Source organism: Coregonus lavaretus (genome assembly GCF_964263955.1).
Source record: "Coregonus lavaretus genome assembly, chromosome: 24".
Classification (NCBI taxonomy): domain Eukaryota; kingdom Metazoa; phylum Chordata; class Actinopteri; order Salmoniformes; family Salmonidae; genus Coregonus; species Coregonus lavaretus.
Genome location: NC_140011.1, coordinates 26,429,926 through 26,457,149, shown reverse-complemented (window position 1 = coordinate 26,457,149; position 27,224 = coordinate 26,429,926). Strand labels below are relative to the sequence as shown.

Below are 27,224 nucleotides of genomic sequence, written 5' to 3'. Positions count from 1 at the left end.
CTCGTTATCTCTGATTGGGAGCCATATTTATTTCTGTATGTTTTCCTGTGGGGTTTGTGGGTTTTTGTTTCCTGGTTACATGTTCCGTATGTCAGTATTTTTGTAACTTGAGAACTTCACGTATCGTCTTTTGTTTTGTTTTCGTGAGTACGTTTATTAATAAATGATGTTCACTCGCAACGCTGCGCTTTGGTCCGCTTCTTCATATGTAGACGATCGTGACAGAAAAACCCACCAAAAGAGGACCAAGCGGCGTAACAAGCGGCAACAGGACCTACCTACGCAGGATTTATGGGAGCCTCCTAAGGACTTTTGGACATGGGAGGAGATACGGGCTGGAAAGGGTCCTTGGGCACAACCGGAGGAGTACCACCGCCCTCGTGAAGAGCTGGAGGCAGCTGCAGCCGAGAGGAGGTGGTATGAGGAGGCAGCGCGGAGTCGAGGCTGGAAGCCCGTGGTTACTCCCCAAAAATTTCTTGGGGGGGGGCTAAAAGGGAGTGTGGCGAAGTCAGGTAGGAGACCTGCGCCTACTCCCTGGACTGACCGTGGAGAGCGGGAGTACGGGCAGACACCATGTTACGCAGTAGAGCGCATGGTGTCTCCTGTACGCAGGCATAGCCCGGTGCGGTACATTCCAGCTCCTCGTATCGGCCGGGCTAGATTGAGTGTTGAGCCGGATGTCATGAGGCCGGCCCCACGCAGCAGGCCACCAGTGCGTCTCCTCGGGCCGGCTTACATGGCACCAGCCCTACGTATGGTTTCCCCGGTTCGCCTACATAGCCCGGTGCGGGTTATTCCTCCTTCCCGTACTGGTCGGGCGACGGGGAGCATACAACCAGGTAGGGTTGGGCAGGCTCAGTGCTCAAGGGAGCCAGTACGCCTGCACCACGCACCGAGCCTCATGTGTGTTCCCAGAGTCCTGTGCGTCCTGTTGCTGCTCCCCGCACTAGCCCTGAGATGCGTGTCCTCAGCCCGGGACCACCAGTTCCGGCACCACGCACTAGGACTTATGTGCGTCCCCAGGGTCCTGCATGCCCTGTTGCTTCTCTCCGCACTAGCCCTGAGATGCGTGTCCTCAGCCCGGTACCTCCAGTTCCGGCACCACGCATCAGGCCTACGGTGCGCCTCAGACGGCCAGAGTCTGCCGTCTGCCCAACGGCGCCTGAACTGCCCGTCTGCCCAACGGCGCCTGAACTGCCCGTCTGCCCAACGGCGCCTGAACTGCCCGTCTGCCCAACGGCGCCTGAACTGCCCGTCTGCCCAACGGCGCCTGAACTGCCCGTCTGCCCAACGGCATCGGAACTGCCTGTCTGCCCAACGCCGTCTGAACTGTCCGTCTGCCAAGCGCTGCATAAGCCGCCCGTCTGCCATGAGCCTTCAGAGCCGTCCGCCAGACCGGAGCCGCGAGAGCCTTCCGCCAGACAGGATCAGCCAGAGCCTTCCGCCAGACAGGATCAGCCAGAGCCTTCCGCCAGACAGGATCAGCCAGAGCCTTCCGCCAGACAGGATCAGCCAGAGCCTTCCGCCAGACAGGATCAGCCAGAGCCTTCCGCCAGACAGGATCAGCCAGAGCCGTCCAGCCGGGATCCGCCAGAGCCGTCCAGCCGGGATCCGCCAGAGCCGTCCAGCCGGGATCCGCCAGAGCCGTCCAGCCGGGATCCGCCAGAGCCGTCCAGCCGGGATCCGCCAGAGCCGTCCAGCCGGGATCCGCCAGAGCCGACCAGCCAGGATTCGCCATTCAGCCTGGTACTGCCCCTTAGTCCGGTACTGCCCCTTAGTCCGGTGCTGCCCCTTAGTCCGGTGCTGCCCCTTAGTCCGGTGCTGCCTCTTAGTCCGGTGCTGCCTCTTAGTCAGGTGCTGCCCCTTAAACCGGTGGGGGTCATTTGGAGGAGGCTACATAAGCGGGAAGTGACTATGGTGGGGTGGTGGTCTAGGCCGGAGCCAGAACCGCCACCGAGGAGGTATGCCCGCCCAGCCCTCCCCTGTTTGGGGGTTTTGAGGCGCGGTCGCAGTCCGCGCCTTTAGGGGGGGGTACTGTCACACCCTGGTGCTGGGACTCATTATTGTTTATCCAGGGTGTGTGCAGTCTATGTGTTTATGTTCTATGTTGGGTGTCTAGGTTGTTGTTTTCTAGGTTGGTTCAATGACTCCCAATCGGAGGTAACGAGTGTCAGCTGTCGGCTCGTTATCTCTGATTGGGAGCCATATTTATTTCTGTATGTTTTCCTGTGGGGTTTGTGGGTTTTTGTTTCCTGGTTACATGTTCCGTATGTCAGTATTTTTGTAACTTGAGAACTTCACGTATCGTCTTTTGTTTTGTTTTCGTGAGTACGTTTATTAATAAATGATGTTCACTCGCAACGCTGCGCTTTGGTCCGCTTCTTCATATGTAGACGATCGTGACACAGCCAAGTACATGCCTACACACACAATGTGCCTATAGGTTTAGTTTGAGTCCATAAGCAGAGAGTTGGGAGTCGCTCTGTCTGTATATCTTCGTCTTGTTTGGTATGACAGCTCAGATGGATTTCACAGTGTTGAGAGCTGTGTGTTAAAGGCAAACCTGTAGACTTGGAGTGCTGGATGCCAGCCATGTTAGTTAAAGCTACACACACACACACACACACACACACACACACACACACACAGGAGGCAAATGAGGCCAACCTCCAACTCGACACCATTCCACCTCATATAGATTAAAATAGAGGGGACATCTTGCAATGTACTGGTTTAACAGCTGTAAATCATCTCCAAACAATAACTAAACAACATAAAGTGTGTGTGTGGGAGAGAGAGAAAGAGTGTGAGAGAATGTGAGAGAGAGAGAGACAGAGAGAGAGAGTGTGAGAGAGTGTGTGAGCGAGAGAAAGCGAGAGAGCAGGAAATGAATAAATTGCCACAAGTCACATGTGAGGCGCAAACAGTACAGCAGGCATTGGTCACATGTCAGGGGCTTCAAGGGAAACAGACAGTGAGTGACATGCCAGTCAGACCCCATGTCATGGAGAAGCACTGATCCAATGTGTCACTGTCAGAGTGAATGGTTGTAAACCTGGGATTCTGCCAAAAGACACTGACTTTCTTTGACGATTTTGATAATTCTGTCATTTTTTGCCAACAAACAGCAAGGATGTAGCCTATTGAGATTCCATTGAATCAATAATGGACTATTATCTATTCACATTCACAAAGAAAATAATGTATGCTTATTCATGTGTCTCCATAGGCTAAGGCATGTAGGCTACATTCAAACATGTACAGACCCATTTAAGTATCAGACAGAATTACAAGAGGACATCTTAGTTAGATTATACCAAATTTATAAGCAATTCTCCACGCTGCATAGGCTACTTTATAGTCTACTCCTGAGGCTTCCGACTTAGATTTATTTTCTGTACACCATGACTTCACAAATTATGGTAGCACCGAGGACATGAAAATACTATGATATATAAGGTTGAAGCGTATATTATGCCACAAAATATTCCGTTCTGATAGCCGTGAGTCGCGTTGACCTAAGTTCACAGTATAGCCTCTCTCATTTGGATCCCATAACTTTAAGATCCACAGCTATGAATAGGCTACATGGTATGTAACATACTGTATATCTGGGGGTGTGGTTAGCTCGGTTACATGTGTGTTATAATGCCTATAGCCTACAAAGGGGTGGAGGGGTGGAGGGAGGAGGCGTTTTTGTTTTGGACATAACAGTGACTGATAAAAAAAAGTGGTCCCCAAAATGTTCATAAAGTTCATTGTCAAAGTAGCATTTCAAAGTTCATTGTCAAAGTAGCATTTATTTTCTAAACATCTGCGCAAATTCCTCTAGCATTATCAAAGTAGCATTTCTAAACATTGCGCAAATTCCTCTAGCAAAGCCTAGGCTGCTGGCGAGTTATATTTTTCGGGAATCCAATTGCATTAAATCAATGTCATGGTTCTAACAAAACCACAAAATCTACGAAATTATTAGGCTATTCTACAATACTATAAAAAGTGAAATCGTTGTTGTAGTTTATGTCAATGTCGCTATGTCATTCGTGAATTACTATATCAAGCGATGGATATGAAAGATGAGCAGATTAAACCTAACCTACATACGAAGAAATAAAACATGGCAAAACCATATGCGTTATACAAACAAACACTATAGCCTACATATCAAACCACGATTAAGACAAATATTTACCCGATATGTCGCTCCTCCATAAAAGGGTGCTGTCAGTAGTCGGCACAGCTTTATTTCTTGAGATGTAAAGTTTCCAGGTTCCGTCTGTAGCATGGGCAGGCCCCGAGTTCACCTCGTTTGCTCGCTCGCTCTCCTATCTTGCCTGCACGCCCCCAGCGCTCTCGCTCTCTCTCTCTCTCTCGCTGCTCTCTCGCTCTCTCCAATATATCCCTGTGCAGGAAGTGAATGCCGCTCACATGGACGCTATATGAACTGTGCGCATAGCCACAGACTGACATCATTCTACAGTCGATACACTTTCATTAAAGACACAGACTCGGAGTTTAGAGAGGCTACTGTACAGTCTTTCAGATGTTATGTACTTTACTGTAAATACAAAAAACAGTAGCTATACTCGGCGGGTGGTACTGGCAAGAACGAATGCCATGGAGCGCTCTACGTTATGCACCTCGAAGTTATGACACCTTTACATGAACTCGATTCATATGACTGAATTCACCACAAAGTTAATTGTTTTACTGTACCGAAATCTCGCTAAATAGCAAGCACGCAACATATGGAGTGTGCACTCTGGAGTACATTTACATGCATGGTTACCTCACGTGGCCTATTAGTTGCATGATGCGCATGTGTGCAGCTCATAACTTTAGGGAACCAACTGCGGGCTAAATATTATGACCTGAAGTCAACTGTCCCCTAACTACTGTATCCGTTTTACTGTAGTTAATCCATATACCACCCACTGTCAGAAAACAAAATGTATTTGCATTCACTGATATGTCTATCCATGACTATTTCCAGAAAATCTGATATTACATTTAATGTTTGTAGACCATGCCCTTAAACCTCAACCAACTGTGCATATTCATGACGCCAAAAGCAGCTGATCTTTACCATGTCTGACCAAATATTCATTTACATTGAATCATTTAGCAGACGCTCTTATCCAGAGGGATTTACAAATTGGTGCATTCACCTATTCCAACACATGATTAAACATATTATTTCAGTGTGTGCACATCAACAGAGGGTGCAGTGTAGACTATTCCCACTGTTAATAAACACATGTACGGTCATTGGTAATGGTTAATAACCATAAGGTCCCCATCATTAATACTGTATACATGTTATAATGTATCCTAATGTATTTCCGTATACAACACAATTGTATGAGAAAAATCGAAATACCACAACACAATATGGAAATGTGTCTCTTGAATTCTATGAAACCATAAATTATCAGTCCACATACATTGCAAACAACTACAGCATATCAAGCTTCGCCACAGTATTTATTATATAACAGAGAATACATGGTAAAGAATGACCCAAATAAAAACACATGAAGCAGACTAAGATATATATATTTATATATATATACACATTTATTCATATGCTCTTCCCGAGCAGCTTTGGTAATATGAAAATGTTCAATACAATTCCCTGAATAACAGCAGCAACAGAATAACAATAACATACCATGTCCATTTCACATGTACTTTTCCACATAAGCATTCTGAACAGTTTCGGACAGATTGAGATATTTTTCATATTAAAATGGCAGCATTTTACATCCATAATAGAAGTAGACCCCTCACTGCATTGCCATGAGTGTTAATGAGGGTCAATGTTTGTCACTAGTTACCACAGCCACAAAGTCAAAATGGCTGTATAATAAAAATACATGAAAATAAAAATGAGCTTTTTGGCCTTCATTTAAGGTTAGGGTTAGGCAAAAGATTATCAGTGTGGTTAAGGTTTAAAATCAGATTTTAAGAATATAAATTGTAGAAATAGGCAGGGTTTAGCCATAATTTTGACTTTGTGGGTGTGGTAACTAGTGACGACCAGGTTCAATGGAGGGTCAACTCACCTGGCATCCATCAACTCAGGGAATGAACTAGACTTGAACTGTTGGTGAAAATAACTTGCAACTCTCATTTCATACAAGGTGAATTCTTTACATTCCTCAACTGAACTGATTTGGAATTAACCCCAACCATACTTGGTAGGCCGTCATTGTAAATAAGAATTTGTTCTTAACTGACTTGCCTAGTTAAATAAAGGTTGAATAAAATTAAAATAAAAAAACCCAACCCTACTTGCCATAGGCCTACTATACATGTCTATATATTGCATTGTACAGCTACAGTGCCTTCAGAAAGAATTCACACCCCTTTACTTGTTCTACATTTTGTTGAGTTACAGCCTGAATTTAAAATGGATTCAATTGTGAATTTTGTCACTGGTCTACACACCATACCCCATAACGTCAAAGTGGAATTATGTTTTTTGACATTTTTACAAATTAATCAAAAATGAAAAGCTGAAATGTCTTGAGTCAATAAGTATCCATCCCCTTTGTTATGGCAAGCCTAAATACACTGAGTTTACAAAACATTAAGAACACCTGCTCTATCCATGACATAGACTGACCAGGTGAAAGCTATGATCCCTTATTGATGTCACTTGTTAAATCCACTTCAATCAGTGTAGATGAAGGGTAGGAGACAGGTTAAATGATTTTTAAGCATTGAGACAATTGAAACATGGATTGTGTACGTGTGCCATTCAGAGAGTGTATTGGCAAGACAAAATATTTAAAGTGCCTCTGAAAGGGTAGTAGGTGCCACGCGCACTGGTTTGTGTCAAGAACTGCAACGTTGCTGGATTTTTCAAGCTCAACAGTTTCCTGTGTGTATCAAGAATGGCCCTCCACCCAAAGGCCATTCAGCCAACTTGACACAACTGTGGGAAGCATTGGAGTCAACATGGGCCAGCATCCCTGCGGAAAGCTTGAAACCTTGTAGAGTCCATGCCCCAACGAATTGAGGCTGTTCTTAGGGCAAAAGGAGGGGGTTGAAACTCAATATTAGAAAGGTGTTCCTAATGTTTGGTATACTCAGTGTAAGTTCAGGAGTAAACAATTGCTTAACAAGTCACACAATTTGCGTGGACTCTGTGTACAATAATAGTGTTCAACATTATTATTACAATTATCTGTAAGGTCCCTCAGTCGAGCAGTGAATTTCAAACACAGATTCCACCACAAAGACCAGGGAAGTTTTCCAATGCCTCGCAAAGAAGGGCACCTATTGGTAGATGGGTACAAATAACAAAAGCAGACATTGAATATCCCTTTGAGCATGGGAAAGTTATTACACTTTGGATGGTGTATCAACACACACAGTCACTACAAAGCTACAGGCGTCCTTCCTAACTCAGTTGCCGGAGAGGAAGGAAACCGCTCTGGGAATTCACCATGAGGCAAATGGTGACTTAAAAATAGTTACAGAGTTTAATGGCTGTAATAGGAGAAAACTGAGGATGGATCAACAACATTGTAGTTACTCCACAATAGTAACCTAATTGACTGAGTGAAAAGAAGGAACCCTGTAAAGAATACAAATATTCCAAAACATGTATCCTGGTTGCAACAAGGCACAAAAGTAATACTGCAAAAAATGCGGCAAAGTAATTAACTTTTTGTCCTGATTTATGTTTGGGGCAAATCCAATACAACACATTACTGAATACCACTCGCCATATTTTCAAGCATAGTGGTGGCTGCATCATGTTATGGGTATGCTTGTAATCGTTAAGGACAGGGGAGTTTTTCAGGCTAAAAAAGAAACGGAATGGAGCTAAGCACAGGCAAAATCCTAGAGGAAAATCTAGTTCAGTCTGCTTTCCATCAGACACAGGGATATTAATTCACCTTTCAGCAGAACAATAACCTAAAACACAAGTCCAAATCTACACTGCAGTTGCTTACCAAGAAGACAGTGAATGTTCCTGAGTGTCCGAGTTACAGTTGACTTAGCTCAGCTGGTAGAGCACGGCGCTTGTAACGCCAAGGTAGTGGGTTCGATCCCCAGGACCACCCATACACAAAAATGTATGCACGCATGACTGTAAGTCGCTTTGGATAAAAGCGTCTGATAAATGGCATATTATTATTATTACTTGAAAATCAATTACCTGAAAATGGTTGTCTAGCCATGATCACCAACATCTTGACAGAGCTTGAAGAATTTTGAAAAGAATAATGGGCAAATGTTGCACAATCCAGGTAAGGAAATCTCTTAAGAGACTTACCCAGAAAGACTCACAGCTGTAATCACTGCCAAATGTGCTTCAACAAAGTATTGAGTTAGGGGTGTGAATACTTACGTAAATGAGATATTTCTTTATTTCATTTTCCATAAATTAGCAAACATTTTTAAAAACATGTTTTCACTTTGTCATTATGGGGTATTGTGTGTAGATGGGTGAGAATTATTTTTATTTAATCCATTTTGAATTCAGGCTGTAACACAACAAAATGAGGAATAAGTCAAAGGGTATGAATACTTTATGAAGGCACTGTATGTCAAAAATGCAATCCTTCCATCCTTTCAGTTTTAACAGGACATACAAACTAGGCTAACAAATCTGAGTGGCCCAGAGTATGAGGCATATGATGTGTAGTCCCCTGTAGCTCAGTTGGTAGAGCATGGCGCTTGCAACGCCAGGGTTGTGGGTTCGTTTTCCACGGGGGGCCAGTATGAAAATGTATGCACTCACTAACTGTAAGTTGCTCTGGATAAGAGTGTCTGCTAAATGACTAAAACATTTAATGTGTTGATCCTAGAACAATACAGGGTTGTGATGCTTACCCACTTCGGCCCAATGCCAGTCCTCAGCCACATCGCCATTTTAATTGGTCAAAGTAGTCAACTGGGTGGGGTTTCCTATGGGTTGTAGCCTCACTGGCGCTGCCCATGCTGTCACAGATGCTATAATGGCACAGATATTAAGATGAGTCCTCCATCTCTGTGCTCCATCCAACGACTGGGGCCGAGTGCCAAATCTTTGTAATGGTTTTCTTGCCTCCTTCCCTTAGTATTGAGCACTGATCTGAAACAGACTGAATAGAAAGTAGCATGGTGGAAACTTGTCTTGCGCACTGTTTACTGATTAAGTACTGAAACAGAGGCTGTGACTATAACTAGGGCCCAGACATTTTCCTGGCCAGGGCCTCGGCTTGCAGAAAAGGGAACAAGGAAAGGAGGAGAATTTAGGAGAAATTGATCATGATTTCAGTAGTTAAAATGAACAGTGAGAAAGTTATTGGCAGATGGTGAGTGAAAACTACAGGCTTTACACATGACCACACTGATAGATAAACGTTCTGAATAGGTTCTCATCCTATCATTACAGCCTTTCCTATCCTTATCAGATCAGTCCTAGTGTAGGGAAGGAGATGAGTAAAGGAGACCATTGGGACACAGCCACAGCCATTGTTTTGGTTGGCAGAGACTGAGGTGTCTGGCTGTGATTGGCTATTGTTTTCTGAGGGAGGCCGAACAGAGTGTTCTCTCTACGAGAGGGATTCTGAAACCATGTGAGGGACTAAATGAACACTTCACCCAAAGCCAGTCACTGTACCTAACTCGCACTGTTACAGACTCGATGACACAGCTCAAGCAGCAGGCTATGCCCATGTCGGATATTATTGGCATCAATCACACACAATCTGCACATACACACACTGATCCATATACTTTACAGCACGATACAGTTGCTTTTTTTAATCAAGAGGATGTATAAAATAATAATGTTACAAAAAGAATGTCGGTCACCTAGGGAATTGATTCCAACACCAATACGAACGTATCCTTTATGTTTAGAATTAAACATTTTGCGTCATTTGTTTTCTCCAGTCAAACAGAAGATAGCATGTTTTTTCCTTCTAGGGTCTTGAGAGGCATCCCACCCCTCATGGTCCAAACTAAAGTAAGGCTTGTTATTACAGAAGTCTTAGTGTTAGAGTAAGTATGCATCAGCCTTTTGCAGGCAAATAGCACCAAAGAGTGTCACTATATATTCTGTCCGCCTTCTATTCCTGGTCATCCTTACGCCTTCATTGCAACTACTGCTGTGTGGTAGTGTTTTGGTACAAAATGGCTGCTGTGCATTAGGTAGAGGTCTGAAATTGGTATATAACAGTGATCCATGGTCACTGTTGTCACCAGAAGCTACATGTCCACAAACACCATGAAGCACCAGCCCAGGCCTCCCACCAGGAACATTGTAACCTGCATACTGTAGATAAACAGGTTGTTGAGCACCCCGAAGTCAAGGCGCCGGTGTCCTAGCAACAGCAGGATGACGGACAGCTTGTACTGCAGCCGCAGGAAGACGCGGGCGCTCACGTACTGCAGGCAGAATAGAGCGGACAGCGCCACCCAGAGGAGGGAGGTCAGAAGGCTGCAGCCGAAGTAGAGCAGGAAGCGCAGGAAGCCGTACATGCAGCGTGAGCGCAGATACAGGTCAAAGTTGTTGTACTTGGTGCGCACAAGCTGGGTGGTGCGTGCAGGCCCACAGGCCGAGTGCATGCAGGTGGTGTGGGGACCATGGAAGCTGCGCACCCGCCGAGGGATGGGGATCACAGGCATGAGGGGGAGAATTGAGTCCCAGGCTTCTGTGGGGAGTCCCAGCAACAGGCCTTGTCCTCTGCTTCAGGGGTGGTGGGGGTTAGCATCATTGACTGGCTTAGAGCTTAACACAGAACCCCAGGCATGGAATGTAGACCTCTGATTAGGTCTGTTTGGAGTCTGTCGCTACAGGCATCCAAAAGGCAACAAGGCTCTGTAAAGAGGGCACAACACATTTGTTACATTACTGTGTTACACACCCAAATAAATATGGACATTGCAATGAGCGCTCCCTCTCTCTCACACACCCACTATGATAGCAGTGTGACATTAGGACAGCCTTGATTGTAAAAGCAGTAAATCATGGTCTATGCTGCCTATGTATATTGAAAATATGATGCACATTCTCAAATATATTTTAAAATCTCTATTATGGATGTAGCCTGGGCCAATAGACTTGACCACTTGGAAACGTCGTTTGACATTACAATATGTATCTTATTTTTAAAGCCATTTATCATGTTGAAATTGTACATACCGTTCGTTTAGAAAATGAAGGATTTCGAGTTCTTGAAAGATGCCTTGCACAATGAATTCTGAGCATTCGATTCGATGCTCAAACATGAGTTCCTCGTACCATGTTATAACTCGTCGCATAAAGACCTTTCAAAAAAGCAACAAACAGTAATTACAGCCCTCTGATACATAATTATATTGATATAGATGGCTAGGCTTCCTACAATGTAACTCAACAGGGGCGGTAGTGTTGCTCCGACAACCTGTCAATACGTCCCGTCGTAAAATGTTTCAGTCATTCTTCTCCTCCTCTTCCTCTTCCTCCTCCTCGTCTTCTTCTTCTTCTTCAGTGGGGTTAATCGGCGGTTGGCATCCAACGTTATGATGCATTACTGCCACCTACTGTACTGGAGTGTGGGCCAGCGACAGGGAGAAACTAAATCCTACCTGCCAGCCGTTGCTCTTAAATAAAAATAAAAATAATTTGTAATTCTTCTCAAGACAACATCTGAAATTAAATTTTTGACAGTATTAAAACTGTATTTGGTTCTCTTTTTTGCTACGGGGGTGATAGAGATTGTTATTGTGAGAAAAAGGGCTTGCCAGGCTACCTCCCCAAAGTCCAAGTTGCATAGAGGCTAATGATTTTCGTGAATGTGTGAAAACAGTGAAAAACTCTTCAGTATCAATGTCAGTCAAGCCAAACTGCAATATGATTTAGAAATGAAAAAAGTATTGGAGAGAGTTTAGCGATAGAATACATGGCCACCTCATGTCATATCCTCAGAGAACAGAGATCACCCTCAATCTTTCATTGTAATGTTGTGAGACAGTGAACTGATAGTTTCACCCTAACACAAAAGGCCTAACCTTAGGTTTAGCCATTGCCTGCCCACTGCAGTCATTCCTAAAACATGTTGACCTAGTAAGTGTGTTTTGAAACCTTTAGATTAATTCAAATGTATATCTAAATATGTTTGATAAAGTACACTTTAAAGTTTAAAGGTCCAATGCAGCCGTTGTCTTAAATCTCAATATCAAATCATTTCTGGGTAACAACTACGTACCTTACTGTGATTGTTTTCCAATCAAAATGGTCAAAAATAAACAAAAATAGCTTCTTAGCAAAGAGCAATTTCTAAAGCAAGAATTTTGCTAGGATTGTCTGGGAGTGGTCTGAGTACGGAGAGGGAAACTGAAAACGATCTGTTATTGGCAGAGAGTTTTCGAACTCTCTTTCTTATTGGTCTATTAACTAACGTACCACCTGGTGATGTCATCAGGCAGGCCAAAACTCCATCCCACCACAACAGGCTGAAATTTCAAGAAGTATTTTCAAACAGCTCTTACACTAAAAGGACATTATCATCATTTGTACAATTTCACAGTATTATTCTAACCTCATAGTGTGGAAATATAATATATAAAACACAGGAAAATCACATTTTTGACTGCACTGGGCCTTTAACTCATAAATTCATGAAACATAGTTCCTTTAGTCATAGTTTGTTCCTCGACAGTGGTACGAGTGGTAGGCTAGCCATAAACTTTACATAGCCATAAGATCCTCAAAGACTATAATGTATATAAATAATAAACTTGGCAAGCATTTCACTTTCTGACATCACTAGGTCATGCACTTTTGGCCGTGGTGCCGTGTCATCCCCTGAAGAGGGGCGCATGTCACCCCTGTAAACTGGCTCTAACTTTTCCAGCAGATCAAGCAATCTTCATTCGGCAGATTTACGAGGTGGCCGAATGATTACATCCCGGCTATTTGTCGTCCGGCCAGACGGTCGGGGAGAGACAAGGCACACACAAATAAATCATAAACAGAGTCGTTTTTAAAAAGAGTTTATTACAGTCGTTAATAGTGGGCTGGATCACTTTGCACAGGATTTAAAGGTATATTATGCAAAACCTGAAAAACAAACCTTATAATACTTAATCAAACATGCATAAAGCTGTCGCCAGGGCTTAATAAATTCTCCCAATTACCTTGCATCCAGATTGTGATTGCTTTTACTAATTAAATCAACAGTGTAATAATTTGAGTGGTGGCTGAGGATGGATATCAGATTTGGAAACACAGAGATAAGGACTTCTGCGGAGAGCTCTGGTGATTACGATTAAAATGGGAGGGCATCTATTCCATCCATTACAGAATGCTTTATTACGCTACATGCCCAGTTGCCCACCAACTGAACTGCTTTGTAGGGAGAGCTCTACTAACCAAATTAGGTTGTCACAACATTGTCACATGGTAATGTCACAACTTATTTGCAACATTGTTATAACGTCATGCAGCCTATTAGTAGTAACAAAACCCTGTCAAACTCTACAAATGCAGCAGAGTGCCATGAAAGATTGTAAAAAAGAGACCTAGAGCCTAAGTCTTGTAGTGATGGTACTGGCGATTAAAGGATGTTGATGGAGTGAAAGGAGATAGTCGCAGCACCAGGGATCCAAGTTTAGACATTGTTATTTTCTTGTAGGGATCCAAAGAGCAAAATGGAAAAGTATTGCAGGAACTTTAGTACAAAAATATACACTAATTAATAAAAGTAAACTGATGGTTTAAATAATGACAACAATAACCCTGCGTAGGCCTACAATACACCTAGAAAGGCTACCTTGTCACACCCTGGTTCTGGGACTCTATATGTTGAGCCAGGGTGTGTTCTTTCTATGTGGTGTTTCTATGTTGGGAGTTCTAGTTTGTTTATTTCTATGTTGGCCTGAGTGACTCCCAATCAGAGGCAACGAGTGTCAGCTGTGGCTGGTTGTCTCTGATTGGGAGCCATATTTAAACTGTCTGTTTTTCCCTTTGTGTTTGTGGGTTCTTGTTCCGTGTTGGTCTATGTTACCTAGGACGTTACGAGTTGTTTGTTGTTTTGTTCATTGTCAGTATTTATCACTATAGATAAATAAACATGTTCGTTCATCACGCTGCGCCTTGGTCTATTCCGTACGACGATCGTGACAGAAGAACCCACCATACAAGGACCAAGCAGCGTGTCCAGGAGCAGGCAGACTGGACATGGGAGGAAGCGCCGGGAAAGGAGATGGAGAGGTTGGCGATGGCCCAGGTGGGCAAATCGTGGTCCTGGGAGGACATGCTCGGGGGCAAAGGGCCATGGGCTAGGATTAAGGCCCTGGCGAGAGAGGAGCAGCGGCGTCAGCAGTGTCATCGTCGGACGGACGAGAGGCAACCCCAAAATGGGGGGGCACACGGCATGGGCGGCTGGGCAGCAGGAGGCTGCCACAGGGCGATTTGGAGAGGAGGCCACCGGGTTTGGGGGGCCAGAAGGCAGGTTGGCGGAGCCTGGATGGAGAGCGGAACCAACTTCCCGTACTCAGGCATGGCAGCATGGGACTGGGCAGGTTCCGCGGTATGCGGAGCGGCGTTCTGTGCCACGAGTGGTCCGGCATAGTCCTGTACGTCCTGTGCGAGCACCCCGCACGTGTTGTGCGAAGGTGGGCATGCAGCCAGGACGGAGTGTGCTGGCTCAGCGCTCGTGGCCTCCAGTGCCTCTCCTCGGTCCTGGATATCCTGCGCCAGTGTCACGTGCTGTTATGCCAGTACGGGTACACAGCCCTGTACGTCCTGTGCTGATGCCTCACACAGAGTGTGTGAGGGTAGGCATTCAGCCAGGACGGGTTGTGGCAGCTCTTCACTCCAGGTCTCCTATCCGTCTCCACAGCCCGGCCCGGCCTGTCCCTGCTCCTCGCACCAAGCCTACGGTGTGCGTCGCCAGCCCGGTCCGGCCTGTCCCTGCTCCTCGCACCAAGCCTACGGTGTGCGTCGCCAGCCCGGTCCGGCCTGTTCCTGCCACTCGCACCAAGCCTACGGTGCGCGTCGCTAGCCCGGCCCGGCCTGCTCCTGCCACTCGCACCAAGCCAGGGGTGCGAGTCGTCAGCCTGGTCCGGCCTGTCCCTGCTCCTCGCACCAAGCCTACGGTGTGCGTCGCCAGCCCGGTCCGGCCTGTCCCTGCTCCTCGCACCAAGCCTACGGTGTGCGTCGCCAGCCCGGTCCGGCCTGTCCCTGCTCCACGCACCAAGCCTACGGTGTGCGTCGCCAGCCCGGTCCGGCCCGTTCCTACTCCACGCACCAAGCCAGGGGTGCGAGTCGTCAGCCCGGTCCGGCCCGTTCCGGCTCCACGCACCAAGCCAGGGGTGCGCGTCGTCAGTCCAGCACAACCCGTGCCTGGGTCACCGGTGCCTGGTAAGGTACCGGTCAACTGCTCCACTACGGAGCTGAAGCTAACCGCTCCTGCTACGTCCAGTTCAGCTCCAGCCAGCGGGGCCAGACCGGACCAGGGGCGCTATGGGGGGTTTATTGGAGGGTGGTGGGCAAGGCCGGAGCCAGAACCGCCGCCGAGGAGGAATGCCCACCCAGCCCTCCCCTGTTTTGCTCTAGTTGAGGCGCGGTCGCAGTCCGCACCTTTAGGGGGGGGTACTGTCACACCCTGGTTCTGGGACTCTATATGTTGAGCCAGGGTGTGTTCATTCTATGTGTTCTGTTTCTATGTTGGAAGTTCTAGTTTGTTTATTTCTATGTTGGCCTGAGTGACTCCCAATCAGAGGCAACGAGTGTCAGCTGTGGCTGGTTGTCTCTGATTGGGAGCCATATTTAAACTGTCTGTTTTTCCCTTTGTGTTTGTGGGTTCTTGTTCCGTGTTGGTCTATGTTACCTAGGACGTTACGAGTCGTTTGTTGTTTTGTTCATTGTCAGTATTTATCACTATAGATAAATAAACATGTTCGTTCATCACGCTGCGCCTTGGTCTATTCCGTACGACGATCGTGACATACCTCACCAGTTGGTGAGCATTAAACGAGTAGCAACAGCTGTGCTGGATTGTGGTCGACATGGATGATAGTTGTGATGGTATGGGTGGGGATGATGAAAGTCATGGACCTGGATGGTCTGTGGTGAAAAGGAAAAGTAAAAACAATTGCCCTGCTATAAGCGCTGAGAACGTGAAGAGGGTGAAGGTAGTGAAAAACAAAAGTAATGATGTGTTGGAATGGAAAGTTGTAATCGTGTTTGACGCAACCACAGGGTCTCATCTACACCCTATTCGATTAACCAATGCCGTTAAGAAAGAGATATTGGAAGTCACATTAGCCCGGTTCATTGGTAATGGTAGAATGTTAATATTCTGTGCTGACCATGTTCAGCAAGGGAAGATTCTGAAAATGAAAACTCTCAATGGGAAGAAAATCACAAGTCATGTCCCTGGAGCTTCAGCTAAGCCAGTCCTTCTCAAATAGTGGGGCGCGCCCCCCTGGGGGGGCTCGGAGCGATGCCAGGGGGGGCGCGTGTGACCCCGGGGAACATGCTTTTTATTGCCGCAGGGAGTAGGTTTTTTTTGCACCGAACAAGAGCACACAGCACAGAGCAGGAGATATGAAGTGCAGATAACAAACCCTTAAGAGACACCATGGAAACATATCTAACAGGGATGAAAAGAAAGGCGGAGAGAGACGGAGATAATGAGACAAAGTCTCCCGAAAGCTAAGACGAGGAAATATGACGAAGCGTATGTAGCGCTTGGCTTCACTGTGACTACGGTGGGAGACGAGGAAAGACCGGTATGTTTACTGTGTCTAAAAATGTTGGCAGCGGACAGCATGAAGCCAAATAAATTAAGGCGTCACTTAAAGACATTACACCCCAATCACGCTGATAAGCCTCTTGAGTTTTTTCAGCGAAAACGTGCCGAATATTGCCAACAATCGTCCCGCTTTGTGAATGCTACTTCAGTAAACCAGCGAGCACTGTTAGCATCATATAAGGTGGCGTACCAAATTGCTCAGTGCAGAAAACACCACTCCATAGCAGAGGAGCTGATACTGCTGGTAAACTCAAAGACAAACTTTTTGCCTTACAGTTCGATGAAGCAACTGACAGCAACAAAGACTGTTTATCGTTTATGTACGTTTTGACATGACAAACTCCCTGTGTGAGGATCTACTTTTTTGTAAATATGTCAGAGACAGAGCCACAGCTGAAGAGCTATTCAAAATGCTGGACTACTTCCTGACTGAGAATGGGCTAAAGTGGGAGAACTGCATTGGTGTTTGCAGTGATGGTGCACAGACCATGGCAGGGATGAGAAAAGGACTTTGGGCACTCATCAAGAAGGCCTCACCTAATGCTGAGTGGACACACTGTGTTATACACAGAGAAGCACTGGCATCAAGGCACCTTTCCTCTGAATTAAGTGAGGTTATGACTGACAATGTAGGTGTAGTCAATTTCATAAAGACCAGACCACTAAAAACAAGAGTCTTCTCTGCTATCTGTGAGGAGATGGGAGCTGAACATCAAGCTGTGCTGTTTCACAGTGAAGCAAGGTGGCTGTCATGAGGAAAAGTCTTGTCCCGAGTTTTTGAGCTCAGAGAGCAGATTAGAATGTTTTCGGAGCAGGAGCACAAGTATGACCTCGCAGAAAAATGTAGTGATGAGAACTTCCTGGCAAAGCTGGCCTACCTGAGTGACATATTTGGAAAGCTAAATGAACTAAATCTACAGCTTCAAGGGAAAGATAAACACCTCAGGTCACAGACAAGATCAGCTCTTTCACTCGAAGGCTTGCAATGTGGGGCAGGCGACTTGATGAAGGAAATACTGATTCATTCGAGAACCTGCATGAATTTGTTGACACTACTGACTATGATGCCACCTCAGTGATTCCATATATTAAGGAGCATATTTCATCACTGATGGGATTCTTTAAAAAGTACTTCCCTGAAAACAGTTCCCAATATGACTGGGTGAGAGATCATTTCAATGCACCAGCTCCAACTGGTTTCAGCTCTGCAGAGGAGGACCAGTTCATTGATATCACGTCTGACTCCACATTGAGACTGAGGTTCACATCATAGACACTGAGTGAATTCTGGCTGAGTGTAGAGAGGCAGTATCCACTCTTAGGGCAGAGGGCTAAGAGTGGATACTGCCTCTCTTTGTGAGACTGGCTTCTCTGCTGTTGCTGCACTGAAGACCAAGTACAGGTCCCAGCTAAACATTGAGCAGGAGCTGAGAGTTGCAGTATCATGCTTCAAACCCCGCTTCGAAAAGCTGTGCACTGCAAAACGTGCTCATTGTAGCCATTAATCCTGACTTCCTCATTTTGATAAAAAATAAAATAAAAATCAGCACAAATTGTTTTATTCATTTTTGTTTTATAGGTCAAAGTGTTTCATATATTGTGTTCCTGAGTTAATGTTGCTGATCAATTTGAATGTATTATTATTTATTGATTATATTTAATTTTATTTTTCAGTATCAAATGGTCAAAAAATGTTTACAGTTTAAATAAGGGTTGCATTTTTTTAAAATTTCAGGCAAATTGATGCACTTTAAGTATTTTCTGTTACAATGTTAATAAAGTTATTCTTTGTTGTAAGTTGATCTATATTTCTTTCTTTTTTATTTTCTTTAATGTTAATAAGGATACAATGTTATGCAGAGGTGTACATATAACAATTTTATAGACAAATTATACTATTTACAGTCGCGGCGGAGAGTTGGGGGGCGCGAAATGTTTACTTCTTCCTAGGGGGGGCGTAACAGAAAATAATTGAGAAGCACTGAGCTAAGCTGAGGGGGGTCATTTCTGGGGTTCCACTATCTATGTCCATAGATTATATAAAATAAAATATAGAGGGGGGCATAGTGGTTGAAGCCAAAAGGCTGTTCAGTAAGAAAGAGGGGCAGAGAAGTGAAAGCCTGTCAGTATTATTCATGTTTGAGAAGGTTGTACCTAAGAAGGTACATATGGGCTTCCTGGCTTTCACTGTTAGAGCGTTTGTCCCACCACCATTAAGGTGTTTTAAATGCCAAAGAATGGGACATGAAGCGGTTCTGTGCAAAGGAAAGAAAAGAGAAAAGATGTACCAAGTGTGGAGGGGAACATGACTATGGTCAATGTGGGAACAATGTCAAGGTTAAATGTTGTCATTGTGGGGGGGAACACAGTGCAGCATTTGGTGGATGCCAGGTGCAGAAAGAGACTAGAGAGCCCCAAAATCACTCATAATGTATCTTATGCAGATGCTGCGAGGCAGATTGGTGGAACTGTTAGGCAGAATGATGGAAATAATAGGGTTACTCCTGGAATAAGTGGACCTACTGTAGGAAATGTTGCTTTTGTTGGTCCAGACACAGATACGAGACCTGCTCAGAAATCTTGCTCTCACAAATGTGTCGTTTCAAAGGACACTTTAATAGTTAATCAGATTTACTTTGGAACCTTCATTGGAAAGGTTATCAACCTGACTGCGTTTGGGGAAAGAAGAACTGCCAAGTTGAAGATCATTGTGGAAGCAGCAACAGAGTTTTTAGGAGTAACAGATGTTACTGTCGCCATGATTGTTGATATGTTGGCTCCTAATAATACTAATGATGGAATGTCTCAGTATGATGATAATTAGAGTTATGTTTTTTGTTATCCTTCAGTGGAATGCCAACAGCCTTATTACTAATGGTCAGGAGTTTAAGAAATATGTAATAGATTTAGAGATCAAACCTGATGTGACATGTGTTCAAGAAACATGGCTTAGACCACATCTTGATTTTATTATTCCTGGTTATTGTTCAATCTGCTCTGATAGATCATTTGGACAGGGTGGTGGTTGTGCCACGTTCATAAGAGAAGGTCTTGCATATCGTAATATAACTGTCCCATCTGAATATTAATGTGTGATGGTGGAAATCTACTGTGCAGGTAGTAATATTAAGTTAAAACATTTTTACAACCCTTGTCGTCAACTATCTGTAGCGATGTTTGACGAAATATCAGGAGAATTGGGCTCTAGAGAAATATGGTGCGGCGACTTTAATGCACATAATAGTTTATGGGGAAGCACACATACAGATGCTAATGGTACTATTGTGGAAGATATGATGGAAACAAGAGCATTAGTATGTCTTAACGATGGATGTGGTACAAGAGTTGATGTTGTTAGATGGGTTACATCCTGCCTGGACCTCACAATGGCTTCTAACTCTATTGCATCTATGTGTGAATGTAATGTAATGAATGATTCTATTGTTGGAAGTGATCATTTCCCTATATTTTATACCATGAACTTTGTTGTTACTATTCCAGATAGGGTACCATTCAGAAGATGGTGCTTTCATATAGCAGACTGGGAAAAGTTTGGTGATCATTGCTTAAAGTCTGTTGGAGAGTTGTCTTTAGAGAGGCTGGTTGATGTATGTGCTGCCTCTGTGACCTATCTGATTTTGAGTGCTGCGAATGTATATGTACCAGTGAGTGAAGTGGGTGAGAAAAGGAAGGTGGTTCATTGGTGGACTGAAGAGTGCACTGCGGCTATTCGAGAAAGAAATATGGCTTACAGAGTGTTGCGTAGGAATATGACTCCTGAGAATCTAGTTGATTTCCAAAGGAAGAGAGCTTTAGTACGTAGGGTCATTAAGTCTGTCAAGAGAAATGCATGGAGACAGTTCTGCTCTACAATAGGCAGGTGTACTGAGCTGGGGGATGTATGGTCTATGTTGAAGAAGATGACCGGAAGAAGCAAGTCCACTCAAATTCCAGTTTTGGTTGTGGGTAAAAAAAATTGCCTAACTGATTAAGAAAAGGCTGACTTGTTGGGGAAGACATTTTCTAGGGTACATAGTTGGGCTACTTTGGAGGAAGTATATAAGTAACGCAGGTGTGAGATTTTAAATGCTCATGTTAATGTGTATAAGAAAAGGGATACTGTTGACTCTTCTTTGGATGCTGATTTTACCATACATGAGATGCGTTCAGCCTTAATAGGCTGTGGATATACAGCCCCAGGACATGATCAGTTGTGCTATGTAATGTTTAAGCATCTACCCGATGAGGTCATCCATGTTCTCCTGGGATTATTTAATAAGATTTGGAGTGAGGGGGTTATTCCTTCTGGTTGGAAACGTGCAGTAATATTACCTTTTGTAAAGCCTGGTAAGGACCCTTCATGTGCTGATAGTTATAGACCAATAGCACTGACCTCTAATTTGTGTAAACTGATGGAAAAGATGATAGTCAATAGATTGTCATATTTCCTGGAACATAGAGGTTTATTGAGTCAATGTCAAAGTGGATTCCGTAAAGGTAGATCTACTTTGGATGCATTAGTAAAGGTGAGCAATGAAGTTGAAAAAAATAAGTAATGGCTTCTGTCTTTTTTTTTTTTACATTGAAAAGGCTGATGACACTATGTGGAGAGAATACCTACTGATTAAGATGGAAAGACTTGGTATTGGTGGGAGATTATATAACTGGGGTTTGGCCTTCTTATTTAATCACTATTTTCGAGTTAAAATAGGATCCATTTTATCTGATGCCTATGGAGTTGACAATGGTATTCCTCAAGGCAGTGCTATCAGTCCTATTTTGTTCAACATTATGATTAACGATGTGTTTTCGAATGTAGGTAGTGGTATTGGGGCTTCCCTATATGCTGATGATGGAGCTATTTGGAAGAGGGAAAGGAATGTCTCGTGATCAAATCTATGCAAAAAGCTATAGTGGATGTTGAAAGATGGTCGATTGACTAGGGTTTTAAATTGTCAGTGGCGAAGTCTTGTTGTATGTTCTTCTCGAAGAAGAAAGTTGCTGATAATATACAGTTGTTTCTGTATGGACAGCCTATGGGGAGTGTTTCTAAGCACAAATATTTGCGTCTATGGTTCAATGAGCGATATACAGTACCAGTCAAAAGTTTGGACACACCTACTCATCCAAGGGTTTTTCTTTATTTTTACTATTTTCTACATTGTAGAATAATAGTGAAGACATCAAAACTATGAAATAACACATATGGAATCATGTAGTAACCAAAAAAGTGTTAAACAAATCAAAATATATTTTATATTTTATATTCTTCAAAGTAGCCACCCTTTGCCTTGATGACAGCTTTGCACACTCTTGGCATTCTCTCAACCAGCTTCATGAGGTAGTCACCTGGTATGCATTTCAATTAACAGGTGTGCCTTCTTAAAAGTTAATTTGTGGAATTTCTTTCCTTCTTAATGCGTTTGAGACAATCAGTTGTGTTGTGACAAGGTATGGTGGTATACAGAAGATAGCCCTATTTGGTAAAAGACCAAGTCCATATTATGGCAAGAACAGCTCAAATAAGCAAAGAGATTACGTTAAGACATGAAGGTCAGTCAATACGGAACATTTCAAGAACTTTAAAAGTTTCTTCAAGTGCAGTCGCAAAAACCATCAAGCACTATGATGAAACTGGCTTTCATGAGGACCGCCACAGGAAAGGAAGACCCAGAGTTACCTCTGCTGCAGAGGTATTAGAGTAACCAGCTTCAGAAATTGCAGCCCAAATAAATGCTTCACAGAGTTCAAGTAACAGACACATCTCAACATCAACTGTTCAGAGGAGACTGTGTGAGTCAGGCCTTCATGGTCGAATTGCTGCAAAGAAACCACTACTAAAGGACACCAATAAGAAGAAGAGACTTGCTTGGGCCAAGAAACATGAGCAATGGACATTAGACCGGTGGAAATCTGTCCTTTGGTCTGATGAGTCCAAATTTGAGATTTTGGGTTCCAACTGCCGTGTCTTTGTGAGACGCAGAGGAGGTGAACGGATGATCTCTGCATGTGTGGTTCCCACCGTGAAGCATGGAGGAGGAGGTGGGATGGTGTGGGGGTGCTTTGCTGGTGACACTGTCAGTGATTTGTTTAGAATTCAAGGCACACTTAACCAGCATGGCTACCGCAGCATTCTGCAGCGATACGCCATCCCATCTGGTTTGCGGTTAGTGGGACTATCATTTGTTTTTCAACAGGACAATGACCCAACACACCTCCAGGCTGTGTAAGGGTTATTTGACCAAGAAGGAGCGTGATGGAGTGCAGCATCAGATCACCTGGCCTCCACAATCACCCGACCTCAACCCAATTGAGATGGTTTGGGATGAGTTGGACCGCAGAGTGAAGGAAAAGCAGCCAACAGGTGCTCAGCATATGTGGGAACTCCCTCAAGACTGTTGGAAAAGCATTCCAGGTGAAGCTGGTTGAGAGAATGCCAAGATTGTGCAAAGCTGTCATCAAGGCAAAAGGTGGCTACTTTGAAGAATCTCAAATACGAAATATATTTTGATTTGTTTAACACTTTTTGGTTACTACATGATTCCACATGTGTTATTTCATAGTTTTGATGTCTTCACTATTATTCTACAATGTAAAAAATAGTAAAAATAAAGAAAAACCCTTGAATGAGTAGGTGTGTCCAAACTTTTGACTGGTAGTGTATTTCCCCCAATATATATGGGCGATTGGAAATTATGCAGACAATTACATTGATAGAAGCCACAAGCTATCTGCAATATTAGTCCCGTGACACTTGTGGGGGTTGTAGAGCCAAACCGTTCGGACGCTACAGACATTTTCTTGAAAATACTGATTTCTCATGGTCTGACAAACACACCTGAAGCTCGGCCACCTTCCACAGCAGATGCGGAAGGCCGACATAGGTGGATGCCGTGGATTGAGATACAGCCCATGCAAAAAAACATCTCTAGCTTAAATTGACAGATTTTGATAGGGATTTTTAAAATTATGTTACTTAGATTAAATCAAATCAAATCAAATCAAATTTTATTGGTCACATGCGCCGAATACAACAGGTGCAGACATTACAGTGAAATGCTTACTTACAGCCCTTAACCAACAGTGCATTTATTTTAAACAAAAAAAGTAAGAATAAAACAACAACAAAAAAGTGTTGAGAAAAAAAAGAGCAGAAGTAAAAAATAAAGTGACAGTAGGGAGGCTATATATACAATAGAATAAAGTGACAGTAGGGAGGCTATATATACAGGGGGGTACCGTTGCATAGTCAATGTGCGGGGGCACCGGCTAGTTGAGGTAATATGTACATGTGGGTAGAGTTAAAGTGACTATGCATAAATACTTAACAGAGTAGCAGCAGCGTAAAAAGGATGGGGTGGGGGGGCAGTGCAAATAGTCCGGGTAGCCATGATTAGCTGTTCAGGAGTCTTATGGCTTGGGGGTAGAAGCTGTTGAGAAGTCTTTTGGACCTAGACTTGGCACTCCGGTACCGCTTGCCGTGCGGTAGCAGAGAGAACAGTCTATGACTAGGGTGACTGGAGTCTTTGACAATTTTGAGGGCCTTCCTCTGACACCGCCTGGTATAGAGGTCCTGGATGGCAGGGAGCTTTGCCCCAGTGATGTACTGGGCCGTACGCACTACCCTCTGTAGTGCCTTGCGGTCAGAGGCCAAGCAGTTGCCATACCAGGCGGTGATGCAACCAGTCAGGATGCTCTCGATGGTGCAGCTGTAGAATTTTTTGAGGATCTGAGGACCCATGCCAAATCTTTTTAGTCTCCTGAGGGGGAATAGGCTTTGTCGTGCCCTCTTCACGACTGTCTTGGTGTGTTTGGACCATGATAGTTCGTTGGTGATGTGGACACCAAGGAACTTGAAGCTCTCAACCTGTTCCACTACAGCCCCGTCGATGAGAATGGGGGCGTGCTCAGTCCTCTTTTTTTTCCTGTAGTCCACAATCATCTCCTTTGTCTTGGTCACGTTGAGGGAGAGGTTGTTGTCCTGGCACCACACGGCCAGATCTCTGACCTCCTCCCTATAGGCTGTCTCATCGTTGTCGGTGATCAGGCCTACCACTGTTGTGTCGTCGGCAAACTTAATGATGGTGTTGGAGTCGTGCCTGGCCATGCAGTCATGGGTGAACAGAGAGTACAGGAGGGGACTGAGCACGCACCCCTGAGGGGCCCCCGTGTTGAGGATCAGTGTGGCAGATGTGTTGTTACCTACCCTTACCACCTGGGGGCGGCCCGTCAGGAAGTCCAGGATCCAGTTGCAGAGGGAGGTGTTTAGTCCCAGGATCCTTAGCTTAGTGATGAGCTTTGAGGGCACTATGGTGTTGAATGCTGAGCTGTAGTCAATGAATAGCATTCTCACGTAGGTGTTCCTCTTGTCCAGGTGGGAAAGGGCAGTGTGGAGTGCGATAGAGATTGCATCATCTGTGGATCTGTTGGGGCGGTATGCAAATTGGAGTGGGTCTAGGGTTTCTGGGATTATGCTGTTGATGTGAGCCATGACCAGTCTTTCAAAGCACTTCATGGCTACAGACGTCAGTGCCACGGGTCGGTAGTCATTTAGGCAGGTTATCTTAGAGTTCTTGGGCACGGGGACTATGGTGGTCTGCTTGAAACATGTTGGTATTACAGACTCAGTCAGGGACATGTTGAAAATGTCAGTGAAGACACTTGCCAGTTGGTCAGCACATGCTCGGAGTACACGTCCTGGTAATCCGTCTGGCCCTGCGGCCTTGTGAATGTTGACCTGCTTAAAAGTCTTACTCACATCGGCTACGGAGAGCGTGATCACATAGTCGTCCGGAACAGCTGGTGCTCTCATGCATGCTTCAGTGTTGCTTGCCTCGAAGCGAGCATAGAAGTGGTTTAGCTCGTCTGGTAGGCTTGTGTCACTGGGCAGCTCGCGGCTGTGCTTCCCTTTGTAGTCTGTAATAGTTTTCAAGCCCTGCCACATCCGACGAGCGTCAGAGCCAGTGTAGTATGATTCAATCATAGACTCTTAAGGATTATGATAGACAATCTAAACAAATGTATTTAAAACAGGAATAAATATCAAGAGTTGATCATGCCCTTTGTATTTAATTAACTGTTTAATGAGCTAAACTAAACAATGGTCAGTGCTATCCAGAATCCTTGGGACCTCCCTACCCTAAACCATAACACCTACTCTTACCCGGCTAACCCTAACCTTAACCCTAACCCTAACCTTAACCCGTCCCTTAACCATTTTAAATTTCAACTTCAATGTGATAGGGATGTCCCAAGGACCACAAAACAATGCTGCAGGCGCTAACCCTTTGGCAGTTACCAATAATTGGATCAGCATTTGAGGGCTATGTGTTTCTCCACAAAGATATTTGATATGATCAGCCTGGTCTCGTAGACTAGATGTAACATTGTAAATGTAAATCCAGAACACTGAAATGTGTATTGGTCGCATACACATACAGTCGTGGTCAAAAGTTTTGAGAATAACACAAGTATTGGTCTTCACAAAGTTTGCTGCTTCAGTGTTTTTAGATATTTTTGTCAGATGTTACTATGGTATACTGAAGTATAATTACAAGCATTCCATAAGTGTCAAAGGCTTTTATTGACAATTACATTAAGTTTATGCAAAGAGTCAATATTTGCAGTGTTGACCCTTCTTTTTCAAGACCTCTGCAATCCGCCCTGGCATGCTGTCAATTAACTTCTGGGCCACATCCTGACTGATGGCAGCCCATTCTTAATCAATGCTTGGAGTTTGTCAGAATGTGTGGGTTTTTGTTTGTCCACCCGCCTCTTGAAGATTGACCACAAGTTCTCAATGGGATTAAGGTCTGGGGAGTTTCCTGGCCATGGAACCAAAATGTTATGGCAAGGTGCTCCATCATGCTGGAAAAGGCTTTGTTCGTCACCAAACTGTTCTTGGGTGGTTGGGAGAAGTTGCTCTCGGAGGATGTGTTGGTACCATTCTTTATTCATGGCTGTGTTCTTAGGCAGAATTGTGAGTGAGCCCACTCCCTTGGCTGAGAAGCAACCCCACACATGAATGGTCTCAGGATGCTTTACTGTTGGCATGACACAGGACTGATGGTAGCGCTCACCTTGTCTTCTCCGGACAAGCTTTTTCCGGATGCCCCAAACAATCAGAAAGGGGATTCATCAGAGAAAATGACTTTACCCCAGTCCTCAGCAGTCCAATCCCTGTACCTTTTGCAGAATATCAGTCTGTCCCTGATGTTTTTCCTTGAGAGAAGTGGCTTCCTCGCTGCCCTTCTTGAAACCAGGCCATCCTCCAAAAGTCTTCGCCTCACTGTGCGTGCAGATGCACTCACACCTGCCTGCTGCCATTCCTGAGCAAGCTCTGCACTGGTGGTGCCCCGATCCCGCAGCTGAATCAACTTTAGGAGACGGTCCTGTCGCTTGCTGGACTTTCTTGGGCGCCCTGAAGCCTTCTTCACAACAACTTAACCTCTCTCCTTGAAGTTCTTGATGATCTGA

The 27,224-nt window shown here is 44.6% G+C and overlaps 2 protein-coding genes across 2 annotated transcripts in view; both read right to left on the bottom strand.

Moving 5' to 3' along the window:
* LOC311100006 (nucleus accumbens-associated protein 2-like) overlaps positions 1–4,344 on the bottom strand; it is a 65,886-nt gene extending 61,542 nt beyond the window's left edge. The window contains exon 1 of the mRNA XM_084140736.1: positions 4,193–4,344. The gene's annotated coding sequence lies outside the window, so the exon portion shown is untranslated. The remainder of the gene's footprint in view (positions 1–4,192) is intronic.
* A 4,024-nt stretch (positions 4,345–8,368) lies between these two features.
* On the bottom strand, positions 8,369–11,414 carry LOC311099454 (transmembrane protein 250-like). The gene is made up of 2 exons (XM_084140138.1): positions 11,150–11,414; positions 8,369–10,825 (listed from the first exon to the last, which is right to left on the bottom strand). Exon 2 carries the CDS (start codon positions 10,630–10,632, stop codon positions 10,213–10,215), a length of 420 nt encoding a protein of 139 aa, XP_083996264.1. The 5' UTR covers positions 10,633–10,825; positions 11,150–11,414; the 3' UTR covers positions 8,369–10,212.
* Positions 11,415–27,224: the final 15,810 nt, after the last annotated feature.

Coding starts and splice junctions, on each gene's coding strand:
- LOC311099454 (XM_084140138.1), bottom strand. CDS start 10,632: ATGCCTGTGATCCCCATCCCTCGGCGGGTGCGCAGCTTCCATGGTCCC.